Raw genomic sequence first — 27,162 nt, forward strand, 5'->3', positions numbered from 1 at the left:
AGTAACTTTCTTTCTATAACTTTGTGGGTATTATTTATATATTGCGAGTCCTCAATGCTGCTCGCTCGCTTGTTTATCGTTCATGTGCTGTACCTTCTTTTGTGTTTGTCCTCATCACCGGTACTTGCACTTTTTATTTGCATCCACGGATATTCTAAACAAAGACATTTCGTGCCACTAGCTTGATTATCGCTCTTAGCTCTCTCGCATCTTATTATTTTTAACTTTGTTTAATTAAAGGCTTTTCTATGCATGGAGGTACGTAATGGTATGCCTAATTATACACTTGCGTTATTTATACTTTTAAAATGTCCATCAGTCCGTCATCCATCATTCATCAGTCATTAGAATGTCGAAATATTTTACTAAATATTTATTTGCATTTTTTTTTTAAATCAAAAGTCGCCCTTGAACTAAATTTATATCAAAAATATATTTATTTATTTTTTAAATAATTTATTTTCGTTTAAAAATTTTTCTTTTGTAGAAAGTATGTCGGTAATATTAATAAATAAAGACATGTGTATTTTTTTATTGTCTTGTATTAGATATACCCGAGTGGTTGATATGCAATGCAGCACTGGGACTACTATCATCGTCAAAGGCTTGTGTCTGAATAAAAAAGTAGGTCGAGCTCACTCAGGATTCCGCAATTTCGACTAGAAATTTAAAAGAATATTTTCTATTCGGTAAATTAGACGCTTTGAGTATTGTTTCCCAGGAATTTATGTTCACGTTCATATGAGTTTGTGTGTGTGTGTGTGTGTGTGTGTGTGTGTGTGTGTGTGTGTGTGTGTGTGTGTGTGTGTGTGTGTGTGTGTGTGTGTGTGTGTGTGTGTGTGTGTGTGTGTGTGTGTGTGTGTGTGTGTGTGTGTGTGTGTGTGTGTGTGTGTGTGTGTGTGTGTGTGTGTGTGTGTGTGTGTGTGTGTGTGTGTGTGTGTGTGTGTGTGTGTGTGTGTGTGTGTGTGTGTGTGTGTGTGTGTGTGTGTGTGTGTAGGACTGAAATATGTCTCGTGACATCTTTCGCTGATATAAAAGAAATTTTTTACGAGCAGAGAGGAAAAAATAAACGGACGAAACAGCGGTCTATAAATTCACTAAATCGTAAACCAGGCAAGAGTTTTAGAGAAAATATATAGACAAAAAATATTATACACTCAACTACTAGCTCTCCTCCTGGGAGGGTATGCCAAGGTAGGGTAGGGTACCTAGATACCAAGGGTAATACGATACGACATATTCATCATAAATCATAACGCAAAAACGGCTTTGACATTGACGGCATATCAAAATTTATGAATGGAAAATTCTCACAAATGGTTTACACGGAAGTAAGTTCTAAAGATTTCTAGGTTTATTATTTTATTATTATTATCATCATCATTATTATACATAAGCTCGGTTTAAGGCTGCGTGGTTCATGGTGATTATATGTCATATTTAAAATGAAGATCCTAAATAATGAGTGAGGTATGCAATGATGGCCGGATATCATCAGATTTAAATGAAATTTAATCTTTCAATAGAAAAATCCTTCAGGGCGCATCATTATAAATTTACCCAACAAATAAATGATTATTAATTTGATAATAATGAGACATATCAAGTATTTATTTTTTAAGGGGTTGTATGCACGTGGAATTAAAAAAAAATAATAATTTTCTATTTATTTAAGGCTTAAATTTTAATTGAAACTTTTTTTAGTTTTAGTAAATAAAAATTGTGATTTTTCATAATTTAAAAATTTATTGAGACAATTATAATATAATATATAGAATATATAATCTATATAATATATAGAAAATTTAATTAAATTCCAAACAGTCGATAGTACTGCCTCAAGTATTTAGGTCAATTATTAAAAAAATTAGGATATGAAAGGGTCTTATAAGTGTCCGATGTAAGATAACGAGAATATAACACTCCCTTAGAATTACGGTAATAAATTAAAGGGTGAAATTAATAATCGAAAGTGTAATATATTAATTGGAATGTTGATAGAATAGATGATTAATAAGTTATGAGTGATAAGTTAATAATAAAATACCAGAGACAATTAATGCTAAAAGTTAGCCCCGTAAATCAGATGTGTAGATATCTAGTGGATGTTATAAAGTTTGTCTTAACTACGTAACGGGGTGTATGTTAGACAAGTATGTGCTATACTGTACTGTGTGTACCCAACTAAGGCAAAGAGAGAGAGAGAGAGAGAGAGAGAGAGAGAGAGAATGAGTACGAGTCTTTCGTAATTTCGTAGATTTAATTAACCAATTTGTACCCGTCAGGAATCTCACTCGGAAACTAGAGAGTCACGTAAACAAACGGGGTCCTCCCGGATTTCTCGGATGGCCGATTAAACCGTCTGAGGTGTACGAACATACACGCTATCGTTCCACCGGGGAATCTGAAATTGCGTTAACCTCACTACTTGAGATCCGTTGAAGCCGAGAAATTGCTAAGCTTCAGACTTCAGATTCTGACGCCTTTGGCAGATACCAAATTCGTTTAAGCTATTACTTTTTCGATATCCAACTATTTTTCTCTCTTTCCTCTCACGATTATTCTCACGCTCATTTACTTTTTTACTCACAAAGAAAATAATAAAAAATAAAATACTCGGCTAATTATTAATTTAATTTAATTAACGAAACTTTTCAAGAAATTGACAAATTTCCTTGGAAAGTTGCCCGATTTTTTATAAAATAACTAAACATTAATTACAATTTAAAGTATTTAGCCCGATCGACGGAAGTATTAAAAAAAGTTCACTTCATTTGCGGGACGAACATTTGTTTAATGAACTTTGGAATAATTAAAAATTTCACTGATTACTTTTCTCGGGTTCTAATTTTGTATAAGACAAAAACAGAACAGCGTTGTTGGTTGGGGGTTGTCATTAAAAACGAAGCCATTATTCTGAGTAGAAATAAATGATCAATTTAAATTGATCAGTGAGGACTCGTAAGATTAGATCCTACCGAAATAAATTTATATAATTGCATGGCTTGGCTTTCCGGAGGAAATCTCCTCACATCATTAACGTTTAAAGGATCCTTCAAAGTGAGACCTGTTAAGCTAAATTGATCCATTATTTTACGAAATTTAAGTGGTTAAATTCCCAAGTGAATTCCAATTCATACTCAAGGTATTCTTGGATTTGTCATTACACGTTATGATTTTTTAATTGTTTAAATGATTTTATTATAATCCATAAATAGAAGTATTTAATTTCGTCAATTGACCTATGAACTTCGATCAAGACGATAAAAGTTTCTACAAGAATTCTTTTATATCACCCCTTATCCAATTTCCCCGAAGTGTCACGAGAAAATCAATCAATCTTAATCTGAAATAACTTTCAACAAATTTGAGGCAATTAAAATAAAATTATTATTTTATCAAAAAATTAAAGAGTGGAAAAATATAATAATTAAATGATCTATATTAAGAGAAAAAGCAAAATGACTGTAAGGTTGCTAGTTGATATTATTATTCTATCTTGATGACCAAAAAGTGTTGGAATTTTTTGGAGCATTAAACTTTTTCCCGAGGGAGTTTATAAAATGTAAAAAAAAAAAAAAAAAAAAAGAAAAAAAAAAAAGAAAGGTAATGAGACTTATTAGCGGGTGAATAAAATTTTTCCCACATTAAATTCCACATGTGTATCCCTAGAAGGGAACTATTAGCTGCAAGGTGTTCCTTCAGCCATAATAAGAAGAGAAAGAGACACAACTAGCAGACAGTAGTAGCAGTTACTATAATGTTGGTAGTTGTAATAAATAACAATAATGATAACAGTATCTAATGGTTGTATCCTTATAACCAATCTGAGTCCCGGTATGATAAATATACGAGGGAATAATGTTAAATTGTAGAATTAAAATGGCGTTAATGTGAAAAGACGTAATGTATATCTTATTCATAACGAATACCGAATAATGAGCGATACAATAAATCAGCAAATGTAGTTTTTTATTATCTCTTACAAACGGGATTTAATAATCCCATTTGTATTTATAAGCCAGAACTGGGATGTAAACGCCAAAAACCAAAATTATTATAAAATAATAAAATTTATCGTCTTTAAATGTGGGAGCCTTGGGGTGAATGCGTTTCGTTTTCCTGGTGTTGGGTGCCTGCCGCGGTGACGATGCTGCAATTAGATGCAGCTTTTAAGTCTGTAGACCCGAGTCCATAAAATACCCCCGGGGCAAACGGTTTCACATTTATAGAGGCGAGCCTCTCACACACCTTTGAACATGGCCAGAGATCTCACCGTTGATTTGAGAGATAGATAACACATCGCGCCGGATAAGTCGCATTACCGTAACCATCGGTTTTGTATGGCCCTCAAGGGTAAATCTAAGATACCATCCTGGCAGCCCAGCTATCCAAACTGGGACCCAGACCAGATCTGCTAAATATTATCACTCTTTGATTTACATATCATTCTCCGCGTCTAACTGAATCATTGTTCGCATTCTATTCATATGCTGATGATGCCAAATAATGTTCATTCAAGAGAATAAATGTTTAATCAAGAAAATCAATTTTAAGATTAACTTCAAGTTTAAAATTTTTATTTAATTTTAATCCATTACCTTTCTTTATCCTGTAAATGATGATGATGATGATTATAATGATATTGAAGGGAATAGACGGAAAATATTATGGACATGATGCGCATTCTGGCACGTAATTTTAAACGGGAAAAGCTCAGCCTCAACTGCAGCGGATTAACGGTGATGGATAGATAGATAGAGGCTGTATATGTCCGTGTACAAAAGTTTGTTTGATTTATTTCTAATTAGTAATTATGGATTTCAATTATTTCCAGCTGCTGACGCGTACGCTTCAACTCAAATTAGATTAATTATGGACGAATTACTGAAATTATATGTCAAATTGAGTTTGTGATGGTATAATATGATATGAAATTTAATTTGTACGGATATTATTATTTTACACTCCAGTTTTGTTACACCTACGGACATTGTTTATTGAAATGTGTATGGATTATTATTTGTATCAATTTTCCTATTGATGTTTTTTTTATTTATTTATTTTTACACTGAACAAAAGTATAAGTCCTACCGCAATACGTTTAACACGGGTATAAGCTATACGCTTAAACGTATTGTGACAGGACATATTTGTTTTCAGTGTATTTTTATTAAAAAATTAAATATTAAAGACACTTTAAGTATTTCTGAATTTATTTTACTGATTATAAATTCATCAAAAATTTTTTGGCCAATTCTGAATTAATTTGTCTTGATTTTACTGAACAGCAACTCTACTACCTTAAAACATAAATGACCTTGATTTAAGTAAAAAAATTGAAAGCATTTATTGCACTTTTGTGTAACACGGAGGTCAAAGTAGAAGAGGTCGAAGGTAAGTAGGATGAGAAGCGTAGAATTTATAATAAAATAATAATAATGGAAGCGATAATAATAGCCGAGTTTTATTGGATTAATAGCAAAGGTATCACGCGATTGTTGACCCGATCGAGGGTGATCCCTCAAAGCGATTAGATAATCAATATTTCCGAGAGAAACTTTCTGGTGAGTGTACTAAGTGTGCTCTTAGATCTCCGAGAGGTCAAAAGTTTTACATTCGCATATATTGTGTTAGTGGTTGTACATAACATTACGCTCGTAGAGATTTTCCTGGTGCATGGCTCATGGCTTTCACTTTCTAATGCGCTCCAACAACGCGTATTTGATCATCAAGACCTTCGACTTGAGATTTACATCGATTATTGATCATTGTTTCTCTTCCGGGAAAGTTTATAAGAAGGGAGAGATTGTGTGTGATAAATGAAAGCCAATAAAATATCGGGCTTATTTATTAGTCCGCCGATATTCGATATGTAGTTTCCATGTTTTGCTTTTATTGCCATTTACTTTCGGATATAAATTAATTTTTATGATTCCGAGATTTGTAAGATTTTATTCTGATGGTGGAGAGGTCCTCGGAATTATTCTGCGAATTTTGTTGATTCGCATGTCGAACTCGGGGATATTCAAAGATGTGTTGAGGATATTTGTTCCGGTCAAAAGGTCTTTGTATATTTACGCTGAACAATTACTGATGTTATTTCAATACGTGAGAAAATCAGTCAAACATGAAATATTTTATTTGAGTATCAAATATTCTCCAGTTGGTAGAAAGTTCACGAGAATTTAGCAGTAAATAAAGATTTTAATATTGAAACTTTGATTTTTATCATATTTGACTTTTTAAAAATTATTTTTTAATCATAAATATTAACTTAAAGCTTAATTTTTATTTATTTTACAAATTAAAGGCTTTAAAATTTTATTAAATAAAATATTTGCGAGGATTTTGCAGTTAATTGAAATTTTAACATCAAAACGTTAATTTTATCATAAATTATTACTTAAAAAAATTTTAAAAACATTTAAATCAATTGGTTTCATGTCAATTGGTCATTAAATCAAATTATCAGTCTATAACACTCACTAGATAATTAACAAAGTATATTGAGGTCACAATAAATATTAAATTTCCAACTTGTCACTTTTATCACATCATAATTAATAAACGCGGCTAAAAAATTTGCACGGTCTTTACTTCTAATGTTCAGTTTAAAGTCAGACGAATCGATGTTTAAAATTTTGTCTGGTTCTGAATTGAATAATTAAACGACTATCAGAACCAAAGTAAAGTGTGGAATTATTAAAGATAAATGAATTTGCTTATCCATTACAAAATTAACTTCCCTTTGTAAGCGATAGCGGAATATAAAAATACATATTATAGAAAGAGTATTAAAAGAACTTTACATGTTTCTCGTTCCGCCAACCGTTTAGTCTTTAGCGATTATTGGATCAAATAAATGAAAGAAAAAAATAATAATGAAAGAAAAAAACCCCGTGTACTATAAATATTTCTATAGAACTAGATAACCATGTCTATAGATTCGCTTCATTGAAAAATTTAATAACGCCACAGAAACTTACAAAGCTTTCAGTCTTCCCAACAGTTTCATCTCCATTTAAACCATATCTATTTTTTTTCCGCTCAATTGTCACGATAAAAGTATTCATTCTTTATTTTTACTCTGTTTTTTTATTCTTTTACTTCTATTTAATATTATGCATTTTATATCGAAGCTATGTTCGTGTAAATTAATAAATTTAGTTACATTTTTCACTTCAAAGTAGTTTTAAAACTTCTTTACGTTTTTTAAATGAAGTTAATATTAAAAAAAAAAAACATACTAAACATTTAGGATTAAAAAATTAATTTATGTATTTTTTATCGCAGTAATAATCAAGTTTTTAGCCCCACTAAAAATTAGTTTTATGTAGGTTAATTATTTCACAGGTCTCCTAATACTGTGGAAAGTTTATAGGGTTAGGTTGCGATGAGTAATTCCGAAGATCGTACTCCTCATTTATTACTAAAATCGGGGATGAAATTACTACATAGTCCCTAAGTAGAATCCATAAATGTTTCTCCCCTAAAAGCTTTTTGAATCGGGCTATTAAATTTTGATACACCATACTTACTGTGATTAATAATTTAAATTTTCTTGAAACAATTTTTTTTTTTCACGACATTAAATAAAAAAAAAAAAAATTAAATAAATTTTATCCAAGCCAAAAATTTTTATTCTCAATTAAAAATTATTAAATTAAAAATAATTTTTTTTTTCTTCACTGTAGAGTCATAATCAAAGTAATTGTTCAAATTAAACACAAACAAAATGACTAATGACTAATGACTTGAATATAAAATTAAAATGCAGAGTCATTTCTCATCGAGTTTAATTCAACGGATAAAGTTCAATATTAATTAACCTTTGATCCAAAAAATGAGATCACATATGAAGTCTATTTTCAACAATATTATTTTTTATTATAATAAACTCTCTAAAGTTCAAATCTTTATGGCAGAGTAAGCGTTTTTAATATTAATTACCGACAAGAAATTGGATGAACAATTACTCTGCAACATTTTACGAGCGATATAACTTAATAGTATATTTTAATACACTGTTTTATAAAAGTTAATACTATATAATTGTACTAGATATAAATAATTTTCCCTCATATTTATAATTTTTACAAAAATCTTATGCAATGTTTATTTTTACAAGCTCTCAATTCCCATAAAAACACTTGCAATTTTTGATTAAATTAAAAAAAAGTGAATTTCTCTGTTGAAAATTAGTAACAGTACTGAGAATATTTTCCCGCAATAATTTAAATGCTTATATTAATTTTATCTACAGTATGATCGGCACCCACCTATAACTTATTCAATTTTATTAATCAATACCTTGATAATCGTGGTACTTACCGGGATTAAGTTTTTTCCGGTTATAAATTCCCATAAAAATAAAGATTAATAGATTGGAGAACCCGGAAATTTCTAATTAAAAGTAAATTAATTTCGATATTAACAGAGATAAATAATTTTTAAGGATCAGCGCCGGTGGCTGGTGTAATGGGTTGTTTAATCCTTTCGAGTGAGATAAATACGACTTACGCAGTAGAGGCATTCAAAGCAGTTGCTGTTTGCCATGTATCTCTCTGGTGAGTATCCGACGCAATAAATAGCTGAGATAATTCCTTTTTGGTGTTGTATAACATATTAATGGAAAATGCTCTGAAAAGCGCTCGAGTTTTATTTGAAAAGATCGAATTAAATCTTTTAAAATAAAACCGTATGGGATAAAAATCAGTGAATAGCAATCGTAATCGTAATATAAATAACGAGCGTATTGGGTTGATATAAACACGTGTATGCTTTTTATCCGGTAAAAGTCTACGCTAAGAGCTCTTTTAAAATGTACTTTGAGTTTGGATATTAGAGTATGCAGCGGGAGAACTACAACTGAGTAAAAAGTTTCAAATCGACGTACTTTCGATTTACTGACATACTAAAAATAAACAAATAGTAAAAAAAAAGTTCCTGAAAAGTATCGTTTCAGTTTTCATTATAACTTGACTCCATTATCCTCAATTTTCATTTTTATTGACGCGTGTAAAACGAAAACTTGAGTTTTATTTCAAAGGAGCGTTTTTGCTATTTTTTGCAAAAAAAAAAAAAAAAAAAAATTTTCACCAATCTTATTATGGCTTTTGCTTTAAGTTTTATATTCTCGATGTTTTTGTTTCGTTTGTTGTTTTTCTATTTTATTTTATGCTCTGTTGTATTAAAGTTAAGTATCAATGAGTACTTTTACCATCGGACTATTCAAGTTTCCAGTGGTAGCGGAACAATTGGATAAAAGTTAGAGTGAACACGATTCTTAGCCTCGCATAAAGGACCAAGATCTTCGTTTTAAAGTTCCATTATGACTTTCGGTGCCGCGTACTACGAGTATTTTCGTTCTTTCTTCCTTTCTGCGCACTTTCTTTTTTTTTTTATATTATCAGTTTTTTTTTTTACTTCTCAGTACAGGGCTCAAGGAAGAACGAACAACGAATGTTACGTCCGATGTGTAAGAAACGTTAAAAAATGCCCGACTTCTCTCTATTGGTCTAGTGTATGAAGTTAAGAGGATGTTAAAGTTTAAGTTGAAATGTTATTTAGTTAATGGAAAAATTTGGAATAAATCTTTCCGTTTGTAACACAAAAAAAAAAAAAAAAGAAAAAAATTTTTAAAATGACTTTAAAGCATAAATACTTGCTAAAAAATATTAATTCATTTTTGACGCATTTTAAGCAATTTTAAGCAACTATTAAATAAATATTTAATTGCGTAAATATTAAATAACTAATTTTGACAGTTTCTATAATTTCGATGAGTTGTTGATCTCCGTCACGAGATGAAAATTGATATTTGATGTGTTTGATCTATCGATGAAACATATGGCAGGGCAACATCTGTAAGCGCCGTTGATTTACTGCTTAAAATAATACTTTGAGAAAAGTTTCAACTATTTTGTTTAGTTAATAAATCTAATGCAGACAATAACTATTTTTAAGCACATTACACTCGCCAAACAAAATAAAAATTCTACCCCAACATCTGACCCGTGATGAAAAATTACAGCGATCAAAAAATAATCGAATACATTTGAAATATTAAATCAATCATCCGGTAACAATAAAAATTCTCCATTAAAAGATAATAAATTTAATCTCGCGTTGAAATAATATTTTTTCACTCACAGGCGATCGTTCCAATATTGAGTTTTTCGGGCAATAAAATTACAATGCTCTCCGTGCTATCGCGGATAAACACACCGGGTCAGCGATTGTTGAATTTTTTTATATTTCTAATAATTGAAATTTTATTAACTGACTTTTACATTGTTTTTTTTTTTTTTTTTTTTTTTTTTTTTGTAAAAACATCAAAGCACATACTCAGTCTATTGCTAAGTAGAGGTTCACTAAAATAGTACACAAGAGGGCAATATTCGTTGGAATTTTTTTTTTTAATTCAACTAGTTACAAACTTTTGATCCGGTGAAATTTTTCATGCATATATATTTCGTGTAAAATTTCAATTACTATTCGTTGAAAAAAGCGCTTTTTTAAAATGATGATCTTTTGTGTTTTTGAAGTATGAATGAATTAAATAAATGTTTTTATGTAAATTAAAGTAGTTTAGTATAGCACTCGTATTTTAAAGCGAAAAAGCGTTAATTTTAGTTTTAGCGAAAAATATTAGAGTTGTATACATCAAAAAAATTCTTGGTAATTTTTTATAAAAATTAAGCTCAATTTTTTTTTTTAAATTATTCCTATTAAAATAATAAATAAATGTTATTGACTCAAGTACATAGAACTTTGAAATAAAAATTGAATATGTATTTTGAGTGTGTGACACTTAAAAGTGGTGCCAATAATTCGAAAAATAATAATTATCTAGCATGTATAAATTTTCGATTGGAATCAGAGGTAGATGAATAAAAAATGCTTCACTAATTTCGATGAACAGTGTAATATTAAACTTCCTGGTCCGCCCGTTTCGCGTTAATTCAATCCGAACACGAGCCGCAATACAATCCTGGCGTATAACATAATTATGTGTGCATAATAGCGGGAAAAAATTCCTCTTTCCTCTCCTCTCTTGAGTAAAAATAAAAATAATTTGCGCAACAAATAATGTCAAGTCGAAATAAAAGTTTGTCTACCCGATAACGATAAAAATAAAAATAAAAATAAAAATAAAAATAAAAATGAAGGCGTATTATCGCTTGGCATTGAAACTCGTTCGGCAAAATCCTTTAATACAAGTAGGTAGTACACTAGTAGAGACTATCGAGCTGAATTGACGGCAAAGAGGATGAGGTTAATGAGGATAAGTAAATGCGATGGTGTATTAGACGACCCAGTCGCTATACGCTATCCTACATAGATGGTGCGCTTTTAATCCACAGATAGGAGGAGATTTTAGCGAATGCATTTAGGAGTGAGGCGTCAATCTTATATGGGAGGACGTACGAGGAGTATATGAGTGAGTATTAGTATTATATGTGCGGCAAAGACGGTCCCTGGGACCGCACCAGGGGAGGAGAACAAGACGAGCGTGACAGTCGCTGGAAAACGACGATCGTGAAGGTGGATAGAAAGAGGAAAGAGGAAAGAGGAGGGACTGAGAGGAAGGATGAGCGAGCGAGGGAGAGGATCTGAATTGAGAATGAACAGTTAAGTCTTAGCTCGCTCCAACTTCTATGGACGTTGTATGCCTGTACAGAGTATGAAAGAAAACAAGGGCCATGAAAGATCGAGAGAGATCAAAGACGGGGAGGAAACAGAAAGAGAGAGATAAAGGAAAGGATACGATGCACGATGCACGTAGTGAGATAACTGGTTTCGCGGAGCCTGCTATCATGGCACTCTAATTACCAGCCATTAGACTCAGTGAACGAACGAACCCTCGCTGAATTGTTGCGCCCTCTATGCTTATACTAATATATGTATATGTATAAACTACGACATGCAGAACCACAGCCACCGCGACCGCAACTCTAAATGTGAAATTAATATACTCTCTGCAGACACTTATTTCACTGATATCCTATGCTCTTTTTTTTTTGTTTCATTCGCTTTTATTAATTAAACTTTTGTTTTATCCATCAATCATTGCGGGAATATCTTCATTTTTAAATTGATTGATTTTTTTATCAATCTCAGGGATATTTTAAAAAATTTTTCACTAAAAATTTGAATATTTAAATCATGATATTTATTATTGAAATTTTAAAGAAAAATAATCAGATAAAACAAAAAATCATATTACAGTTGATGAAAAATTTTTTTTTCAAAATTTCAACATCACTCAGCTTGCATAATATCGTAGAAATCGCAGCAAATATTGTTTGGATTGTTACAACGAGGGTCAAGTTTACAGAAAATTAAAATAAGAATGAAATATTTCCATTTAATATTCATTTAATTAAATAATTACCTATCTAACGAGCCCATTCTTGGATGATTAAATGTAATTGGTTTTTCAGTAAAGCACTGATGAGGGAAAACGCAAGTACATTCCTCCCTTTTTATGAAATTACCAGCACAGTTTCCAGCAAAAATTAGTACCAAAATCAATTTTAGCTCCACATTATTTTCAATCGAATGTTAGTGCGTCAATATTAAAAGAATACTGCCGCTAATATGGACACTAATCACCTCAAAGAATGCGGTGAAACTCGAAGTTATCATCAACAAATATAATAAAAATATTAATAACTATTTAATAACAAATCGATAAAAAATTTTTAACCGCCTGATTTTTTTAACAGTTTAACGCTAAAAATCCCCGAGTTTAAAACGATAATTAAAAAAAAATAGTGAACTGATTAGTCTGACATATTCCCTGTATCTTAATGGAATGCAGCATTACAGCAGTGCAAGTACGATTGCTAGGTACCAACTGCGGAACTTTATCTCAGTATACAAATTATCGTTTGAATTCCTTAAACGAACGTTTAGTGAACGCACTCGATTACGCCAGGTGGATAAATGTCTTTGGAGAATCAAATATAATTAGTATTTGCAATTGGCTATCTTACATTAAGCCCGAATGTACACGGACACATTATTTCAGTGTTTAATAGTGTGAGTATATGTGGATGAATACGCATCACCATCACGGAATTGATCTGGTGTGACGCGATGTCAAAGACCGGGAATATAAGTAATCTAGCAGTGTGTTGGTAAATAGCTTCACCACTACATCGAATGTGCTAGTGGTATTGGATCATGATCCCACGAGATTGGCAGGTAAATGCATAAGAATGTGCCGTTAATTGTATCGGAAAGCCAATTGGTTATTTAATTGGTTAGCTCAGTGAGCATGAATTAACTTTACCCGTTAATATAAGCGCTCATGAGACAAAGACACTGGAGAGAAAGCTGGATTGCTCATAGCTCCAAGTACCAAGTGTGTATGAACACCCACGTGTGTACTTGATTATTGCATACGCTAATAAAGAGTATGATACCGAATAGTGAGCAGCAAGGCATAGAAATATCGCAGCTTGTTTTACTTTCACATTGGATAGTCGAGTCGGAGCTTTGCTAAAATCGGCTCCGGCTTTGGCTTACACAGAGATTCGATAAAATGTATCGAGGGTGTACGAGAGAGAGAGTACATGCGCATAAAGATCGACAATGATCATCAAGTTTAAATAATCCGAGTGCCGTGCAAGCAATGTCGATCGCATTAATATCCTTCTGGTTTTGTCAATCGGTAATCGATCTATTTATCCTAGGCTGTTATTTCTCGAAAAAAGATCCATTCCAGACATGTTACACTCGTGGGTATTGCGATATATCCATCTAACGTGTGTGCAGATCGTGTAACGCTCACAATCAGCTTATTTACTTTTATTTATTTCCTTCGCCGACTATTACATGTTCATTTTAATCGGTTTTATTTATTTGTTTTTTAAAACTAATCGAAAAAGTGCACGCACGGTAGCTGCCAGTAGACGTCTATATGCGGAACTTGGATCGGTATATTAATGCCGGCGATTTAAATGGGAATTGGATGATTCACTGGCTGTATACCAGTGACTGTTATGTTGCTAGATATATCTATGTAGATTATACTATTTGCGAAACAGCTCATGTCAATCTTGCTATTAGAAAGGTCGTTAATAACGGTTCCCGGCAAATCATCAGTCAACTATTAACTATTAACTATTGCTATTTAGCCATGACAATTACACAGCAAAATTATTGCATATTCTTGAATTTTTATAGATTAATGCGTAGTGTTAGGGATTACCTGTCGACAAATTACCGGAGATGTATTCACAACCTTCACTTTTATTTTATTTACTTATTCTATAGATGAATAAATTTAATACCTTGATGGTTTAATAAAGAGTCGTGTAATAGTTTTTTTTTATTATTTTTCAATCAAGGTACTCACATTTTTTATTAAAGTATCTGTATAAATAAAACAAAGTTATATTGAAACAAATAAAGTATATTTATTCAGAAGCAATCAAAAGTTTAATCATATCTCCGACAAAGATCGAATTACCCGATGTCTATATAATTCCAGAGCTACCTGACATTCCGGCTACTGACTTTAAAACAACCAATTGATTGAACTAAAAATATATTTACCCTAAAAAATTCCAACTTTACAAATTACAATTTAAAAAAAAAAAAAAAATCATGAGATATCAATTGCGGAAATTGGAAAACCCGTTCACACGCAATTTTTCAATCGGTCCAATTTGTGTAATCTGTTTACCTTTTTTCATTCGAATTCGTACGCCAGAGGATTATTATTATTATTACTATTATTGTAACAACTATTTGTATTTATTGAAACGTAAAGTTTTATTTTGTATATTTGATCGGTTGAACAAGTGTCGCAATATGTCGATTGCAAAGTATGTAAAGAGAATAGAAGGACACTGATATGTATAGTATGCGATGAGAGGTTATGGTTATAACTGAAGAGAAAAACTAAGCGTAGTTCGACATTCGACATTTGATCGGAGAATGCTGGGCTGTCAATAGATTATATTATGTATCATATATTGAGTATGAGAGTAGTGTGCAGAGCATGCTAACCAGACATACATGGTCACAATTGAGCAGGACTATTAATATTCCCGACATTAAAACCGTTTGGCAGGCCTTATATGTTGTAGACTGGATAATTGTTTAAGTATCATTGCTTGAAGCGAGGTGCTCTTGAGCTGACTTCACTCGACTCAACATGATTAAAGTAATTAACCTACTGACTGGCAGAACAAGTCGGGGGTTTAAAACGGGAATAGTTGTGTTATTAATTTTCAAAGTAACATTATAATTCAATGACCCGTTTGATTGATTCGGCAAACACAACAAACTTTGAATAGGGTAGCACAAATATGATTAGTTGATTAGCGGGAGCCAGACCATTGCAATGACGGTTCATTTGCTTAGCTCACTATGATGCTGGATGGTGGATGGTGGATGTTGATATTAATAGCAATATCAGCCAAACCGAATTGATTTTCCGCAGTCGGTGTATAACGCGGTGAGCCTCCTGTGCCACGCGGTTCCACTCCACTCTGTTATGTGCTGTGTGTGTTATATGTTGCAACCACGACCTCAACAAAATACATACCAACGTGCACGCCGATTACCGGGATTTATTAGTCGATACAGTCCCGCTGCATATGCAAAAGTTTAAGCACATCGACTCGACGATTGGCATGCGCCTACCCGCTTTATAATATCAAACAATTTAACGATTGTAGTTAGCCGCTATCTGATTCACAGCGTCACTTGCTATGCTCGATTCATTCGAGGAGTCAGCCTGCAGTTTCCAATCTATTCGCCCCAACTATTTCTCCAATTCACCGGTGCTATGTAAACAGGGAGTGCCTCCGTGTGATGCTGTACGCCCGCCTGCATGGGAAAATATCTAAACGCACTTATTTCATATACCTATTTGCTTTTAGGCGAGCCCTATTATGGCCGATTTGTTAGATCGGGTGCTGGGTCCCAGATATTTAATGCTTGCTGTTCTTTACTTGGAATTAATGGCTATCTAGAATTTTGATTTTTATTATTTAGCGACAGAGAATTAATTTTATGGCTTCCAAATATTTAATTAATTTTTTTCTAAGCTATTAAAAAATTTTTTTAGACATTTTGAGCTTTTTAAACATGATTAAAAATTTATTTGTTAATAAATTTTGAATTAAAAATTGAGAATTTAATTTTTAAAAGTACAAAATATTTTTTAATAAATTATCTGCAGCCCTGAGTTCAAGTTAACCTTTTGTTGATTTGTTAAAGGGTGTTATATCCGATAGAATTTTTATTTGAAAGCGTGAATAAACCTTTCGTAATTTATACTTAGAATTTAAAACATGATCCTAGATAAATTGATTTTGTCGGTAAGTTTTCATTTTATTTATAGAGGATAGATTTAATATTGGGAGTATTATATATACAAAGGGAGGTAATTATTTATTTATAGGCATATTAAAAATGTAGCAAAGTTCAACGTCGTGGTTTGACTTGAAGATCGAGTCTGATTAATTTGAAATTGGACATGAAATGTAAATGTGAAATGTCAGCGGTGAATCGAATCCGATCGAATTGAAAGATCATCATTTATTTTAGATGGTAATTATTTATTGACATGCTTAATTCTAAATGTGGATCTTGATAAATTTTATTAATTTATTGTGCATTAACAAATCATACCTGCCAACGGATTCATAAATTTGAATCAATAGAATAAATACCGCATTGCTATTTATGTATCATTACACTTTCTCAGGGGAATAATGATGATTATTTTTGGCGATAGAAAGCAATCAATTTTCATACAACATGAAAATGTCATGACTCTTTTTTTTATCAACATTTTTCAGTACGTTTATAGTAAAAGACATTTTCTCTGTAACGTATAAAGCGAGTTTAATGATATATAAATAACGATTAGCTAATATATGAAGAGAAAATTTATATTATATACAATATACTACGTACAATATAGCACTATATAGTAGAGGCGGATTTTATATGGAGACGCACGGGATGAAAGTTTAAGATGAGAGTAACTCTCACACGCACGTCTTGCGATATTATATCCGGCATATGAATATGCTTTTTTTAAATTATTCATTGTTTAAATGATAATGAACATTGTCGTGATTTTCTCAGGAGGTTTGTCGTTCATTAGCGACTTTTATTTTTATTTTCTCGAAAAGGACGTTGAAAATATTTCTTAAAAAAAAAAAAAACGGGTGACTAATTTTCCAAAAAAATAATTTCGAGAAAAAAAACATATTATGACATTTAGAAAAATTTTTTTTTCTACTGTATGAAGCTGAATACTATCTGACACAGATAAATGCAAGACGGGAATAGTACTCTCTATAATCTGCATAGGAGTGGTTACCTGAAAATATTTTCACGACAGATGGGGCTGAATAGCATCTGAGATGGCAGCGACATAAATATCGTACATATATGTATATAGAGAGGCTGATATGTCGTGTGACGAATACTTTTAAATGTGCAAGGTCATACCATGACTGTGCCTTTGTGTACTTTTATTTCTCAACTCTTTCTCGGTACGTATCTTTACTCGAGCAGAGTTCTCTTACTCGTATTTGTTCTTTATTGCGTGTAGTGGCAATGAGTGCCGGAATATGGCGTATGGGGCGTAGGGAGGATATGTATATTTTCTTATGCATATATGTATAATGCAGAATGGAGGTTGCCAGACCCGAAAGGGTTTTATTTAGTTGGCGTGAGAGTGCCGCACTCATTAACGGTGAGTGCAGAGGAGTGTGTCGGTAAATCTGTTTGAAACTCACCTGTCCATCGCTCAATTCAACGTCGCGTTTCATTCGATACGTATCAAAGACGGCCTCGATGAGTGACACTGGGCAGATGCCGGGAAAAGAACCCAGGACGTGATCGTCCAAGGATATGCTTAGTGTTTTACTTTTTTTCGGCTTTATTTTATTTTATATGCCTACACTGAGACTCCTGCTTATAAAGATGCTTCATTAAAGTTTATTTTTATCCCGTAAAAAATACCTTCAATTTATTTTTATTCTTGAATTGTTTAATTTTTTTTAAGAGAGATTGAGAAGCCTGATCTGTCAGGAAATTGGAGAAAAAAGTCTAATAGGAGTATTTCAAACGCTAATTGCTAAAAAAGTCGTGTTATTTCAAAATTGCTGGTTTCTATTGACGGTATATTTTTTTTTTTAAGGCTGTAGAAAATTTAACCGATTGCATTGCATGACTCAATCTGATAAAAAATAATTTTTACAAAAGCAACAGTTGCTTGATTGAAAATTATTTTTTTAGTTAGATAATTATTTAAAAAAAAATCTAATTAGATAATTATTTAAAAAATATATTCTCTTGATCAGGTAATTTTTTTTAACTAAACCAAAGAAAGTAAATACATATTAACGTCATCTCAGGTATCCAATTATTCCTTATCTATCCACTTATGCACACAAATTCTATTTAAGGTGACAAATGTATAATAAAAATCCTCTCATAAGAAAGTAACATTTGGCTTAATGCAAAGTGGTATACATGACACGCAGGCACCATTTATGGTTTATTAATGCCAGAGAAGAAAGTATAATAAAATGTACAGATATGTATGCAAGTGACCCAGAAGCCGTGAGTATGAACTATGCAGAGACCCTCGAACTAAACCTGTATCTTATGCATGTATAATATATACATACCTACACTGGCTGGCAATTTCGCGGTCGCGGCACGAACGCAGTAACGATCACTCGTGTTATTCATTGGCATGGAACGGCGACAAGCAAATAAAATCCAAGCGAGAGATAAAGACAGAGTTTAGAGTCTAGTGTACACTCATTCTGCTTGTCACGTCAAACTCCTCATCATCATGATACGTCTAAATTCTACTTAATCGATGCATCCATATCGGTGTTCAGTTTAGTCATTATTATATTATCGTAATTGCTGCTGCTGTCATTACTGTTAATTTGGTGTAAAAATGAATAGTACAAAGATATATAATCCACACTGTATTATACCGAGTGGAGTTAAACATATTTATTAAACGGTTATTATCTATGCGAGTGGCGCTTTCATCTTATATTTAATGTGAGAGAAAGATTTATGCCCAGCTAAGATTAGAAATTGATTGAATGTAAATGGTGCGGGTGGGCTGTGTGCTGTTTGTTATATTAAATTCAGCTTTGATAAAAATACCGAGTATGTGTATATCTAATATATAAGCACAAGTACTGTCTGTACACATGATACTGTGTACTATGTTACAAAGTAAGAGCAAGAGGAAAGGAATGGATACGAATAATAAATAAATAAATAAATAAAATAAAAATAAATACCGTGCGATTGAACATTGACAGTGAGTTGTATGTATAAGCAAATAGATTACGAAAAGCCTTAGGAGTAAAAAAGTCACACATTCTAACAGTTATACCGTACATCAGTTGGTAGTATCTGATCTAAGCCCACGAGAGGTATAAAACGTGAAAACTTTTCGCGGCCCTTTTTCTCGCTCTAGTGTCATTTCAGGCTTTTACTTTTAAATCATTCAACTTGATGCCCTCTACATTATTCATCCACTAAGACCGCAAGAGCTACTATATAACCTTAAACCACACACTCTTTACTCTTTACTTTTATATCACGGGAGGATTTACTGTCATTTATGTTAAAGTCGATGTTGAATCAATCGATTATTCCAGTTTTGCTTCTACTTTTATCTTAACTTTTTTTTCAGTTTCAGTTCAGCGAAGATACATCAAGATTTTTTTTTTTTTTTTAATTAAAGTGCAACTCATGTGTGGAGATTTTTTCAATTGTTAAACGCTTCAACGTTAGTCGGTAGTCGGAAAAGTGTTTCTTCTGAAAAATGTGCTTTTTCTGAGCATTAGCTAATGTAAGTGAAAGAGCATTAAGTACGCTTTATAAGTACCTCAGGATTACAGTACTTGAGGTACTCCAGCACTCTTTTTTCACAGCTACATCTAAACGAGCTTTACATGAAAATTTAATGAAAATTTTAACCTCTCAAAAGGATTTCTTTTTGCGGAAAAATATTAATTTTAATTAATGAAGGCGTTAAATAGATAAATTTATAAATAGTTTACTTTTTTATTTGATATAATATTAACAATGATTAATTTATCGCGTTATTATCTCTAGTAGTTGAATCAATTGATAATTGAATCGATAGTTGGAGTAATTTATGGCGAAAACTAGTTTGACTCTGATCGATAAAAAATAAAAGTAGATTGATGGATGAAAAAATCGAGAAAATTTTTTATTTATTTTTTTTATTTTTCAGTAAAGTTAATGACTGATTTTAATGAAAATAAATGGAGAGTAAAGTCGAAAAAAACAATAATAATTTATAATTGTTGAATAGTTATAGTATAAAGTCTCGCGCAATAATTCTTCAAATATAAAATGTAAATTAGATTACGTAGTGTATGATGAATGGTATTGCTACTACAATACGACTAATTTAAAATATAGCTTGTACATGTTAAGATTTACAAAGTTCATTACGATTGCAGAGGCTGACAAGAGGTGATAAATTTTTTTACTAGTCACCCGATACGATATAATAATTCTCGTCAGTGGCTGTAAAACTATTACACACATACACACTGATTTAATACAAGTATTACATGTTATATGTAAAACGTACATACCTCCAGCGACTGCTGATTTAATTCTTTCGGGACAATAAAAGAGCCAGCTCATAAGTTTGTCGCGTTTGATAAAGCTCCCAGTTATAAATTTAAATGTAATAGGCATGTTGTGGTACACGTACATATTCTTAAAATAAAATGAAATAATAATCCTTTCCAGTGGGTAGTTAAACGCGGGCTGTTCGTTGGGCTCTTGCGTGTCCGTTTTAAACGATCCAAAATGTGGGTCAACATTTATATTAGTCCAGCCAATTTTTAATACAAGCTCTCGCTGCTATTCATTATATCACACAGTCGTTTCGATAACTGGACACCGAATTCCGCGTCTAGGCTGTGTAAACATATTTTTATATGTGTATAGACGAATACATGTGACATAGATGTGACACCTCCCGTCCTCCGTACAATGCAGCCCCAGTTACTCCATTTAGCTCGTCATTTCAATCTACTGCGACGATTTCTGGATTAACGTTACATCCTATTCGGGATTTTGGATTTCGCGGTTATAATGGCCAGCGGTCCATCAAAAATATTCATTTCTCGTTCAAATATTTGCTGTATACACATCTATTACCACACACGCCTGCACCCATGCGGTAATAACATCAAGTTAAATTATTTCCCAGCTATAAATATCAACAAAATGACCGTATAAATAAAAATAAGAAAAGCTTTTTGTAACAATCAGTTGTTTTAAATAAACAAAAATCCTCAATAATTAAATTCATTATTTTTTTTTTTTTTTTAATCTTTTGTTCACCAAAAAATAAAAACTCCTCGATATGTAGATCCATGAAATTGTTGATGGGTTTTCGCGATTAAATGTAAATATTTATGGGCGCTTTTCGAGAGCTTTTAAATATTTTATCGAATTATAAGTTGTTAAGCAAATATATATTGATGCTAATAAATAATACCGGAAATTTCAATTTTTGATATTTATTTAACGATGCGATAAATCAAGCAGATTTATATTTATTTATAATTTTTTTTTTTATTAATGTAGCAATGTAGTAAACAAAATTTATTAAAAGAGCATGAACGAATAACGAATATAAGGAGTGGATTCTAAATTACAATTAGTAACAGGGTCGCTATTGTGACGATGACTTTCTCTTTGGTTTCAATTTATGCTGGACTGGTACACAAGTAATCTTTATACACAGGTAAAAATTGCAAGTGAGTTAGACGTAGCCTTAGCTTCTAAGTACCCCGAGTACACGCAACGCGAAATATGCCCGCCCACGCTCTACTACTCGGATATTTCCAGTATAAGTTTGTATATAAATTCAAATGATGTATGCATACCTTGCTGTATTTTTAAGCTATTTTTAATTTGGTATTATTTATGTGCAATCCTGGTGATAAATTAACTCGAACACTGATTTGTTATCAGATGTGTTGAAATGCCTGGCTTAGAGTAACATTTTTAGATCGGCTCGAAGAGTAAAGGAGTAAAAAGGAGGAAAAAAGAGAAAAAAGCGAGAAAGGATAAGGAAAAAAAGAACAGAAGATTGGACCGAGTCATTAAGGATTATCGTTCTCGTTTACCCGGTGCCCGATGAACTAGAAGAGACCAGGGAAGTTCTGCAAAATCAGAATCAGAAATAGCATAGACCCGGTTGTAAAGAAGAAAGTCACGATATACTCGTATTAAGGAAGAATCATGAGCAAGAGCTCGTACTACTCGTTAACATTATCTTGCACGGTACAGTGCGTGCTGGAGACCATCTCGAAAGCCCGGAATGCCCTAACGAATTTCCTGTCCCAGGAAGCTCAACCGTAAATCACTCGGAAGTAGGTACACCGTGAGTCCGTACCACTTCCTATAGCAACTCCTTTTTTAACAACCCCCAACCTCTTGCACTGTGTTTTAAGCGCACTTAGGTATCAAGGTCTCACCTGAAACTATTCATTCTCGTTTTTAATTGCTCAAAAAGGGAATCAAATAAAAAGTTTTAATCTCGGAATAAAAAAATAGTAAAATTATCCCGTCAAAGTGGAAAGAACTTTCTGAAAATAAAGTAGACGTTATCTGACGGATAAACGGTATATTGTTGTTGTTATTATTATTATTTTAAGCTTACAGTACAGCGCGGAGGAAAGTTTACCGACTAACAATATTTAAAAGTTAACAATAAATTATTAAAACACAGTAATGGAACGTATTATAGAGAAAATAACAAAGAATAATAAAGTTTTTAATTAAAAAAAGTAAAATTGATAGCAGGAGGAAAAATGAGAACGCCGAGGAGTAGTCAGAGGTGGAGAATATAAAAGGGTATACCTCAAAAAAGAAACGAGCACTATCCGTAATGAATCTGACGACAGCTATAATCACAGTTTCAAACAATCGCTCTACCTCGTGCTATCATTAAAAGAAAAAGCAAACCGAGTACGAGGCACCAAGTAAACAGACGGATCTCTAAAAGGCTTGTAACTTACTCGAGAAAATGAAAAATTCACGAGGCTTAACATTATAACCTAACAACACATACAATATACAATTCATGCAACACTTATTTTTCAACGTCCGCGAAATTTTTCAGACGAGCTTATTTTCACGGCAATCTTTTATGTCGTCCTTATATTCTCAGGAAGAACCACCGAAGGCTCATACTTTTTTCCTCGAGACACCGGATTCTAAGACACTCAGACACGTAATGCCTCTATATTATCTCTACTTACCTTTACTTCATTCCAAACCCGACTTTAACTGAGTAGTATATAGAGTATGCTGACATACTTGTACAATAATTATTATTTGTTGTAAATCAAGACTCGGTATTATCCACTACCACCCACATTAATAACTCAATACAATTGCCCATTCATCACCGACACAAAGCTAAAGCCTACTTTAGTATCTTAATAATTTGCCAATCCATCGAGATATTATAGTGGAAATAATTTAAGATTTTAATGCTTTTATGTGGCATGGAAAATTCCCAATTATTATTTTTTTATTTGATAAATAAATATTTAACCACTCAATTTATTTTAATGCTTTAATTTTTTACTTTGTTCATATGTCGATTTGCTATTTAAATATTAATTCTCAAAAGCGATAAATTTGTGTTTTTATTTCATACTCATCTTCACTATTTACACTAATTTCATTTTTCACTAATGAGAAGCTAAAATTGAACTAGTTAATTTTATTTGTACAGAAGATAAAATGAGTACTTGTTTAAAAATAATTATTCCGTTCCGAAACACGAGAGATTTAATTAGTAGAAGCATATGGCTCTTGGAAAGTAAATAACGAATAATATTCAGGCTATTGGAAGCTTAAATTTTCGTCGGGAAGTTCGCTTTGAATAATTTTTTAAAGTTAATAAATCAAGCAAAAATTTTAATGTTAATATGTTAATAATCACTCACCATATGTGGAAGATCTGGATTTTGCGTCGTACGCTTGAATTTTTTTTTTTTGTGTTACTGCAAAAAAAAATCAACGGAATTTATTACACACGTTATACTTTTTTTAAATAAAAGTAATCTAAAAAATATTATCTCTGCTTACGTAAAAGCTATCCGACTTATTCACACTTTTAAAAGTAAACACCAATGCCAGTAAATTATTATTTTAAAATAAATTATGAATTTTATCTTGTAAATTTTAAATATCAAGATATTAAATAAAAATCGAGGGAATTTATAAAAAAGTTTACTTCGGAAGTATTAGCCCCAAGTTAAAAAAAAATTTTAAATATTCAATACTTTTAATTTTATTATCCCGAACTTTTTATATAAGTTTGTACTGATGGAAAAATCTATTTTGTTGGAATTTGGAATGCAGAATCGGAAATTATTGCATTCCGATCCGTCAATATTTGACAATGTACGTTTCATCATTTTACATAGTCCAAAAATCTCATTGAATTGCCAGTGGAATTTCATGAATTACTACGCTTTTTAAATATGCCACGCTATGTCGCGAACAATAAACTTTTCAAAAGAGGAAGCTGATCTAATGCATTAAAAATTTATCATTTAAATTTCTCTTTACTCAAAAAACTTGGAAAAAAAAAAATAACTCTCCTTTTTCCATCTATTATATCGGCAGGCAAATAAATTATTCTGTTCTATTTAATAAAATTGAATGAATAAATGCAGACAAACTAAAACGACTTGCGGTCTAAGGATAATTCGAAAAATACACACCGTAAAATAATTATCCATGCAGAGTCGGAGAGTGCAGATAAGTAAAGAGAAAATTTGAGGTTTTGAGTTGTAACATCGGAGCAAATACATAAAGTTGCTTTAAAGTCAGATAAAAGGTGACATTTTCGTGATTTAAAGGATCGCATAGTGTGGTTAATATTTAAAATACACACTTGTGTGACCCGTTAGTATAATTAATTCAAGGCTCGTGAACACAGACGTTCCGTAGTTACAATAATGGAGAGTCATGAGCCACCGAGGACCACTCGAGGAGAATAGCGGTGAGGGTCACAAGAATAAGGCAATTTAATGTTACACTCATCCAACTGGCTCCCTCAAGAGTTTCCACGTTACAAAATCCACGTTCTTAATTATTTCGTTGTCGCTATTTAACTCTTCTTGTTAATCTTTAAACTTTCGATCGTTATTATCTTTGTACCGTGGCCACAACTCATCTTGCAAGTTTATCCAACAGCACTTTGGAAGAAATCTTAACGTCAACAAATATTATTTTTCCCTGTCTTATAAAATAATATCAAATAAAAATGAATAAAAGATCGTTATTGGAGTTTTAAAGGCTTGAAATCCTTTAGATTTAATAGCAAGATATTTATCATAGCATAACTCGATATCTGTGAGCAATAAACCGAGCAGAAAACAAGAGAGATAGCGGAAGTTCCGAGTGGTAACAACTTGAGGAGAAAAACATTGATAAAGTTTATAACCCGAGTGGTAAAGGCTCGATATATTGACCGGATGAATGGGAGTATATACGCAAGTCAGATAAATACCCATTGGAACAATAGGTTGACGGGGATGGGCGAGTGGAGGGTATATGGAAAACGGCTGAGAAATAATGGACGTCGATTTATAATCGAAACGAGAAAGGAGCATCAGCCTTTACCAGGATGAGGATCAGGACAAGGGATGGGTTGCTATGGATGCCAGCGTCCCATAGTCGCAGTTAATCGTAATCTGGGCATTCGAGGAGAACAAAATTGCTGAGATGAGATGAGACGAGACAAGAAGAGAAATGAAAGACAGGAAGAGAGCCAGAGAACGAGACTACCAGTTCGGAACAGTCATCTATGTGGATTCGTCTCCCTTTCCTGGTTCTACTGGCAGGCTCTCGCGTTCCTACTTGTAGGCTATCTGTAACCATCTACGTCTGTCGTCGGAGCCAGTGACGAGGGCCAAGACCCCCATTGTCAAATGCCTAAGAGGGAAATTAGATGTTCCAACCTGCTGTCTAGGAATTAGGAAATGTCTGGATGAAATACTACCTCTCGCTTTCCTTCATTTGTGTCCAATCTTCTTGGTGGAAAGCGCGAACGTGTGCCGAATTATTTGTTAAACTATCGTCTTACCTACTAGCTAATCATTGTGGGTTTTAGATGTAAATAATTTTGGGTAAACTTTTGCGGAATTTTTTTAACCTATAGAAAATTATTACAGCCCCATGGAAAGGAAATAAAAAATAAAAGAACCTTTAAATTAGTTACCTTTTTTTTCATTTATAATGAAGGATCTAAATATAGAAGCAGTACGGGGAATTGTGGACGAGTTTTATCGAAATAGGTGGCCGCAAGTAACGCAGGATTACCGCGGGATTTACGGTAGACAATTTTGCACCGCCACAGAAGTATAGAATGTTACTAGTCTGTAGTGTGTTGCTTTTGCGGATGCGAGACACGTAATGCCACGATCACAGGACTTTGCCGTAAGTATTACCAGTATGCAAGCTAGCAAGGTACAAAGTTTACCCTTAGTAGAAAAGATACCACTCTATTGCAGATATTACAAGTTTTAACCACGTGGGTGTTTTTGCAAAACAGTATTTAGCCAGCTATTTGAAACTTTATCAAACATGCTTCCCAAACTTTTCCCTTAATTAATACTCCGTCGGATGTCAAAGCGATTTTCGGGCGAAACTCTGACAAAAGGTTTTTTTGCGTTAAATGTAAAGCTCCAACTGGAACTAGAACTGGGCTGCTAGAAAATACGGGATAAATAACACGGTTTCGCGTCTATAATGTTTTATACGCGTAGCAGACGTGCAAAACCAGCCAGAGTTATACTCTTACACACTGAGCGAGATACAGCGTAGTATAATATAATATAATATAATATAACTGCTCGCCCAGGTACATTCGTTGCCCGTCAGGTGAACTGGACACGTTACATCGCGAACTAGGCACCTACATAACTCTAGTCTCAGCGCGGTGTTGTTCCACAACCAACGAATATGTCACGCAAAAGTTTACACTCCAAACTACGATCTACTCTACTTTATATTCGAGGAAACTTCCTCTGCACGTGTTTGTCACGTTTAATATGTATATTT

At 32.6% G+C, this 27,162-nt stretch overlaps 1 protein-coding gene across 1 annotated transcript in view; it reads right to left on the reverse strand.

Moving 5' to 3' along the window:
* LOC141527647 (uncharacterized) overlaps positions 1 to 27,162 on the reverse strand; it is a 144,061-nt gene that overhangs the window by 64,249 nt on the left and 52,650 nt on the right. Inside the window, exon 3 of the mRNA XM_074243216.1 lies at positions 24,036 to 24,092. Within this exon, the coding sequence (XP_074099317.1) occupies positions 24,036 to 24,092 (57 nt within the window). The remainder of the gene's footprint in view (positions 1 to 24,035; positions 24,093 to 27,162) is intronic.

This window comes from Cotesia typhae, unplaced genomic scaffold (assembly GCF_013202065.1).
Source record: "Cotesia typhae breed Kobodo isofemale line unplaced genomic scaffold, CoteBio_Ctyphae contig_4, whole genome shotgun sequence".
In the NCBI taxonomy this organism is placed as follows: domain Eukaryota; kingdom Metazoa; phylum Arthropoda; class Insecta; order Hymenoptera; family Braconidae; genus Cotesia; species Cotesia typhae.